Genomic DNA, 8,323 nt, shown 5'->3' with positions numbered 1-8,323 from the left:
GAGCCTGTGCTCCGCAACGGGAGAGGCCACAACAGTGAGAGGCCCGCGAACCGCAAAAAAAAAAAAATGAGGAAATGGAACTTTTCTCTCCAATGGAAGAGCTGTGGCTCCAAGAGGAAAATATAAATATCCATTGCTTGGCTCTGGACACAAAGTGTCATTGAAGAAAGCATGTGGCAGAGCAGGGTAAATAAAGCCTCTTTCTAGCAAGAAGACTAAAAAGGGAAGCCACAGGCAACCCATAAGGAGTGGGTATACCATGGAGAGAGAGGATCTCAGAAAAGCAATGCTATAAAGTTGTTTATGAATTTCTAGCTCACTCCTAAGCTGCCCATGCATGGGTTTGGTCCTAATATTATGCCAAAGAATTTGAAAACTGAAATAAGAAATAGACCACTGACCAAATTGGCCACTATGTGGAGCACATGGTGGGGGTAGATCTAAACAGCACTGCAAAGGCTTTGAAAACAAAACTGACATTAAAAACACACAGGTAGAAGACTGGTTGCAACATTCTGTATGAACCCAAATGGGACAATTTCCTGCTAAAACAAAATTATCAACATTCTCTATAAGATTTAAACATGACCCAGAGTCATAATATTCAAAACTTCCAGAATACAGTAAAAAATTACTTGGCATACAAAAAAAACAGAAAAATCTCAACTTGCAGGAAAGACATACAACAAATGCCAATGCCAAAATGACATAAATGTTGGAATTATTTAATGTAATTCTCTGCCAGATATTAGAAAAATGTTTCAACAAGGGTGAACACTCTTAAAATGAATGGATAGTCAGAAAGTCTCAGCAAAGAAATAAAGACATAAATAAAAACCAAAGAGAAATTTTCAAACTGAAAAATACAATTACAAAAAACCAAACTCTCACTGGATAGGTTCAGTACCAGAACAGAGATGACAAAGGAAATTATCAGTGAACTTAAAGACAGATAAAGAGAAATTATCCAATTTGAATAACAAAGAAAAGGTTGAAAAAAATGAACAGAGCCTCAGAGACTTGTGGGACAATACTAAAAGACACAATTTATGTCATCAGAGACTCAGAAAAAGAGGAGAAAGAGGGAAATGCAGGGAAAAAGTTTGAAGAAAAAATGGCTGAAAATTTCTCAGATTTGATGAATGATATAAACCTACAGATTCAAGAAGCTCAGTGAACTCCAAACAGGATAAATTCAAATACCATAATCAAACTGCTGAAAACAAAAGACAGGAAGAAAATGTTGAAAGCACTCAGAAGAAAAACAATGCATTATTATTATTATTTTTTTTTTGCGGTACGTGGGCCTCTCACTGTTGTGGCCTCTCCCGTTGCGGAGCACAGGTTCCGGATGCGCAGGCTCAGCGGCCATGGCTCACGGGCCCAGCCGCTCCGCGGCATGTGGGATCTTCCCGGACCGGGGCACGAACCCGCATCCCCTGCATCAGCAGGCGGACTCTCAACCACTGAGCCACCAGGGAAGCCCAACAATGCATTATTTAAGAGGGGAACAATGATTCAAAATGACTGCGAATTTCTCATCAGAAAACATGGAGGCCAGAATGAAGTGGAGCAAATTGCAGCTAGACTGTATAAAGTTCTTCTACAGTTTAGTAATAAGAAAACAATCCAATAAAAATGGAGAAAAGTAAGATTTGAAGATTTGAATATGTTTCCAGAAAAGCTAAACAAATGTCCAAAAGTCACAGGAAGATATGCTTAACATGAAAAGACATTGCTAATGCAAATTAAAACCACAGTGAGAGACTACTACATACCCTTTGGAATGGCTAACATTAAAAAAGACTAACAACAACAAAAAGACTAACAGTACCAAGTGCTTGCAATGATGAGGAGGAATGAAACTCTCATACATTAGTAGTACAAGCACTTTGGAAAACAGATTGACAGTTTCTCAGGTTAACCATATATTTAACTCCTAGGATTGATATAATACAGTAACTTGAATCTACTTTCTAAGACAAGGGTTAGCTAACTGTGCTCCAGGAACCAAATCTGGTCCACCGCCTGTTTTAGTATGGCTCATGAGCTAAAAATGGTTGTTACATTTTTAAAGGGTTTTTAAACACACACGCACACACACACACACACACACACACACACACACACACCCCACACACACACACAAAGAAGAAGACTGTATGTATGTGACCTGAAAAGCCTAAAATATTTACTATCTGGGCCTTTACAGAAAAAGTTTGCCAACCCTGTTGAAAGTCAGAGGCTTTTGAACTTTTTGGGTCATAATCCAGAGGAATACATTATGAATCCACCCCAATATTTTCATCTATCTATCTACCTACCTATCAGTCAGTCTTCTACTGACGACTGAAATAAAAATTTCACAAAATAGTAACCCTTACTGCCACTTAAGTTGCAACTTTCTGTTCTCTTATTTCCTTCTTTTTCTTATCCTATTTCATTATTTAAATAAAATTCTGAACATAACCCATGAAATTCTTTTTTTAAAATAAATTTATTTTATTTATTTATTATTTTTGGGTCTTTGTTGCTGAGCACTGGCTTTCTCTAGTTGCAGCGAGCAGGAGCTACTCTTCGTTGCGTTGCGTGGGCTTCTCATTGCGGTGGCTTCTCGTTGCGGAGCACGGGCTCTAGAGCGCAGGCTCAGTAGTTGTGGTGCACGGGCTTAGTTACTCTGTGGCATGTGGGATCTTCCCGGACCAGGGCTCGAACCCGTGTCCCCTGCATTGGCAGGAGGATTCTTAACCACTGCGCCACCAGGGAAGCCCAATTCTTTTAATAAATAATTACTAAAGGGCTTCCCTGGTGGCGCAGTGGTTGAGAGTCCACCTGCCGATGCAGGGGACACGGGTTCGTGCCCCGGTCCGGGAAGATCCCACATGCCACGGAGCGGCTGGGCCCGTGAGCCATAGCCGCTGAGCCTGCGCGTTCGGAGCCTGTGCTCCGCAACGGGAGAGGCCACAACAGTGAGAGGCCCACATACCGCAAAAATAAATAAATAAATTAATTAATTAATAATAATAATAATTACTAAAGAGTCACAACCCACCATTTGAAAAACATAACATTAAAATCAACTTAAATGTGTCTCCTACTTAGAATAGTCTTAGCTTGTGAGCCAGTCCAAATGAAATGTTGAGTTTGTTTTTCACTTTAGAGCCTTTGTCTCCAGCTCAAAGGAGACCTTGTTTCTGTTCCCCTTTCTCTGATAAACTCCCCCTTTAAATATCTTTGTTTATTATTTTTCTTCTTTTTCTCCAGTTTTACTAATCCAGTCTGTCTCTGGCCTGTTTAATGCACGGACTCAGTACAGACACTGTGGCCGACCCCACCTCACCACCGACAGGCCAGGCAGAGAACCAATCTAAGGCAAAGACTCAACACACGTGCTCCAAACATCCCTGCTGACCAGTGGTAATGAGAATCCCCATCATCCAGAGGAAAGCTGGTCTAAGCCACGCTTTATACATCCGTCCTAAGTTAAAGCAATGGACTGGAAGCCACATCTTGGCACCCAGCCTCATTCTAGGACTCACTCCAGTGAACACTGGGTAGTTCACAGGTGACGTGAAGTAACACCAAGCACAGAAAAGACATATAGGACATGTTCTCCTGGTAGATACAGATAAACAAGTGAGGAATGCTCACTAATCCTTACACAGAAACTATCTCTTTTGATACCTTCAGCTTCTAGCTAGGATTTACTCTTCACCTTAATTTTCAGATAGTCTGGGCTGTTTAACGCATCATTCTCTCTTCTGAGCTGACAGCCTACCTTAGAATTTACCTCTTCAGAAAATGTCTTCTGACTAAATCTACCCAAATCTGATTATTACTTTATCCAGCACCTTAAAAAAATCCAATCTGCACTTTAAAAATGTCAGAGCTAAAAGGGATCTCGCACGCCATGCGGTGCAGTCGGCTCCTGGGAGAGGCAGCTCCATGACATGTGGGCACTAGAGGAGACACACTGGATCCAAGCCAGCACCAGCACGTACAGACTGTGTTGCTATGGGCAGTTTCCTAATCGGCCCCACTGAGCCTCACTTTTCTCATCTGTAACACAGTCCCTGGCGTTTAGTAAGAATTCAACAAATAGTAGCTACTTACTGTTAATGTTATTCAACTATGCCTTAGAAATGACCCCTTATAAAGGTAAATATGACTTGCCCCAAGTTAGTAACAGTAAGGCCGCTAAGGTGGTCTGAGCAGAGACTCTCACCATTCCTCTCCTGGACCACAACAATAACTCGCTAGATGGTCTCTATAACCACTGTTCAATTCATCTTCTACACTATAACCAAAATGGTCCCTTTTAGAAAACAAATTTGATTAAAATTCCCATGCTTAAAAATGTTCACTGCTTCCCAGTGTTCAAGGGACTGCACTGGAGTTCAAAGGACTCCAGTGTTCAAACGATGCAAACTCTTTAGCAGCTCATCAAGGGCCCTTCACAATTTGGCCCTAACCCGTCTTTTGAATGCTATCTCCACCCACCATCCCAAAGAATGCTATGCTTAAGCTGTTTACGACCTCTACCTTCCTCCAAAATTGCTGTGCTCTCTCACCCCTCTATGCCTTGGTCCTGGTTATCCCTCTGTCAAAAACATTCACTGTCTTCAACTGGACAGCATTCACTGTCTTCAACTGGACAGCTCCGTCACCCAGGACCCAGGCCAGCGTTCTGTCCATTGAAGCTTCCACAGCTCCTGCAGGCTCAGTCACTGCCCTAATCCACTGTTCTACACATGACTGCCTGACTCTCTACTGTTGCAGGGTAGGGGCTGCTTCTCTTTCATCTTTCTGTACACGTGGCCTCGTTCAGTACCCGTCATAGAGGCTGCTCACAAAATAGCTTGGGAATGAATGAGTGAATAAATTAACAAATGAAAAGATGGATGGTTAAATGAATTAACAAATAAAGAAACTAAGAGCTTCTAGCTCCCAGGTTGCTTCTCATTTCACTAAATCTGCCTTTGCTTGCATACTAATTGTTTTAGAAACAGATTAACACAGTTTTCACTCATGTATATGATGTCTCTTGAATTAGGCTGGAAACTTCTAAAGGTCACGTGCACCTTCTCACTATGCTTTTCACTCTCTCAGACCCAGATATATCAGGGTTTGATAAAGTTTCTGAATGCTCTCTTTTGCAACATACTTGCACAACAAGTATTTTCTTCCTTGTTATGAGGGAAGTTCCCGCAAAGGTTTTATTTCAAAGAGTGTTGTAATAAGATGTTATCCCAGTGCAGTCACAAAAAAGCAATAACCTCCTGACTTATTTTCTTGCTGACAGTAAAAGAAAAAACATTCAAGGTTCCATCTCTTTAGATGTTTAAATGAGTCTGTATTTTAGTGTTCAGGACCTTCAAAATATATATTATTTGCCTGTGTAAAACATGAAAATATGGGCTTTTTAAAGGGACATACCTACTACATTGAGCTTGAATCTACTCTCATAAGTGTTTAGAAAGTATTCAACCAAAGAGGTAGCTTCTAAGTATGAAACTTTCTTTTATTCCTGGTAACTGACAGAAGAGACAAAATTTGGCAAGAATATAAAGGCCAAGATTAAGGTCCTCCATAAACATGACAATAAGCACGTTCTCAGACATGCTATCACACACGCTATCTATTGAATCTAGATCAATCTAGATTGATTGATCAATCAATCGTTCTCAACCAAGAGGGACTGTGCCCTGCCAGGGGACACGTGATGACAGCTGAAGACATTTTGGTTATCACAACTGGGAGCTTGCGACTGGCATCTAGAGGATAAAAGCCAGGGATACTGATGGTTCTAAACATCCCACAATGCACAGAACAACACCCCCATAATAAAGGATTATCTGGCCCCAAAGGTCAATAGTGCCAACTGGGAAAGCATATGCCCTAGAATTATAGATTTCCTCATCACTGACACAAAACAGTAGAAGATGCGTTCACATTCCTAATTACTCTCCCCTCCCTGAAAAACCTAGAAGTAGGAGGAAATGAATTATGAAGATATTTTCATAGTTCAGTACAAGAGAGCATTTGGAAGGAAACAGGATAGGGAAAAACAGGGGGCATTTCAAGCAACTAAGTTCTTAGAAGGAAAACATATTTAAGACATTTTCATTTCCATTGTAGCAAATGTTAGCATCTGCAATGGGTTTTAACTATCCAGGCAGATGGATAATTGGAACTAAAGTCAGACTACAAAGCCTACACCCACTCCAGGAGGAAAATTTCCCAAGAGCTAAATGAGTTTTAGGTATAAGACTTTCAGTGGCTTTAATAAACATAATAACTCTCATGGAGGATTTTAAAGGGGATTAGAAAGTTGAAACATGATGCATCTCCAAAAAAGCTAACCATTACAATGGATATTTTAATAGCAATAGGCAAATGGGAATATTCTAATTTCAAAGGGACAATTCGGAGGAAGCATATTCATTGGACCTCATGACAGACATAACCAGATGAGGAAAGATACCCAGGGAAGTTTATTTTCCATAACCTCTACACCTATATTTGCATTGCAAAATAATCTTTACTAAAATGAATACTGGTTATCTGCTTCCAAATGGAGAGACAAAAACAAAACTGTTCAAACTAAATATTTTAAGAATATATATGGGTGCCAGGTTTTTTGAAAGGACCTTTTAGTGGAGGCTACGACAATTAGTTGAGACTTTGGCCAAACCATCTGTGAGTACTGCTGTCTTTCCTAATGTACAATTCTACAACAGCACAACACTGTTCTATATTCCTAAACATAGAGACCTCCAAACAAACTCCCCAGGGACAAATACTAACCACCAATCTGTGATAAAAATCTCTTCTTTTGCCTCTTCCATTGCATTCGCCACATCTTCAAAATATCCTTTGGCATTAACGTACCTGAAAGACAAGTTTTCTGTTTCATTTTTTTAACAAAACAAACAAACAAAAAGAGGAATCTATCGTATGGCAAAAGAGAAGATGGAAGCCACTGTCTAGAGTTTCTACAAAACCACCAGTTTACTTTGTATAACTGGAAACAAGGATTGAAAACAACACCTTCTGTCTGCTATGTAGGAAGTACAGGAAATAGACAGAAGTAGGCAACCTTATTCTTTTCTGCTGAGAGAATAACGAATTGATTGGTCTCGTCATCGTATGGGGTCAGATGAATTCTCCCATCCTGTTGAACTCACACACGGTTGTTCTTCTGAGACTGAAAGCAGACCAGCTTCTAATCCATGGGTAGAAAAGCATGCTAAGCAGGATTTCATTTAAAAGAATTACCTGGCAAGTAAATTCTCTTTCTTAAATTATGGCTAATGACTTAAATAAACTTTCCATTTGCATCATTAAGAAAACGTATGAAGTTAACTTTTAAAATCAAACTTCAAAATCTAAAGCTAGCTATCTAAAGCTCTCTGTAAAAAAACATAAAAGCAAAAAGTGGAAAACTAAGTGCTGCTCAGGCAGTCCTATAAAGAAAGGCCCTTGTTAAGTATAATGCATAATATCTTTTCACAGCTTCAAAAACTGATTCCAGGTGAATATAGACCACTACAATATTAAATGCTATGACTAGTGTGATAGTTTTAGAGCAAAAAGGTCTTACCATTTAGCTAAAGTGTTCTCTTGGAGAGCAGCATAAGACCCAAATCGATGATCTTTGAGAAAGTTGGGGCCATGTTTATGGATGAATTCTTCTATAGCCCCTCCCCACCACCGAGCATGTCTATAGCTGTTGCATTTTAAGATCAGTGTCCTTCAAAGAAAAGCAAGATGTGGAAAAGAATGGTCACTCTGTGTTCTGTCTCTTTAAACAATTTCAGAATTCAACATGTCCCATTTTGTTTTGTTACTGCAGCAAACGTAAGTGGAAAATTGTAGGCAAAGAGCACCTCACCTATATCAGAAAAGTAGATTTTTAAACGTTTTTGGCAGGATTTTAAACTGTATTCAACGTAGCGAAAACAAACCTTCAGGTTACTTATTGCCTCATTCACTTATGCAAACTTGTGTAAAGGCACTTATTACAGGCCTCGAGCTCGCTGTGCTAGACTGTGAGGTGGACAACGGAAGAGACATAAGGTGAGGTCCTACATCGAAGTGTTAGAGAGTTGTTGGCTCCTGTAGAGGACATTTCCCTTGGGACTGCCTGGTGTCCATTCGCTCAGCCTTCCTTCCCTACTCTGCATCCACCAAAGCCAACAAAATGGCATCTTCCAGCCCCGATCTCAAAGATTGGTTCAGGGATGTGGACATTAGCCAATTCCACCCAACAAGTGAGAATAAATGCAAGGACTTGCTCAGAAATGCCAAGAAGAGACTCTTT

The 8,323-nt window shown here is 40.2% G+C and overlaps 1 protein-coding gene across 2 annotated transcripts in view; it reads right to left on the bottom strand.

Moving 5' to 3' along the window:
- Positions 1–8,323, bottom strand: part of PLD1 (phospholipase D1) — a 119,132-nt gene that overhangs the window by 90,370 nt on the left and 20,439 nt on the right. For both annotated transcript variants that reach the window (XM_007464713.1, XM_007464714.1), the window contains exons 9-10: positions 7,604–7,753; positions 6,808–6,891 (exon numbers count right to left, since the gene is read on the bottom strand). In XM_007464713.1, coding sequence (XP_007464775.1) covers positions 6,808–6,891; positions 7,604–7,753 — 234 coding nt within the window. The remainder of the gene's footprint in view (positions 1–6,807; positions 6,892–7,603; positions 7,754–8,323) is intronic.

This window comes from Lipotes vexillifer, unplaced genomic scaffold (assembly GCF_000442215.2).
Source record: "Lipotes vexillifer unplaced genomic scaffold, Lipotes_vexillifer_v1.1 scaffold37, whole genome shotgun sequence".
Taxonomy (NCBI): domain Eukaryota; kingdom Metazoa; phylum Chordata; class Mammalia; order Artiodactyla; family Lipotidae; genus Lipotes; species Lipotes vexillifer.
Note: the sequence above shows the minus strand (reverse complement) of the source record. Positions and strands in the feature narration are given on the sequence as shown.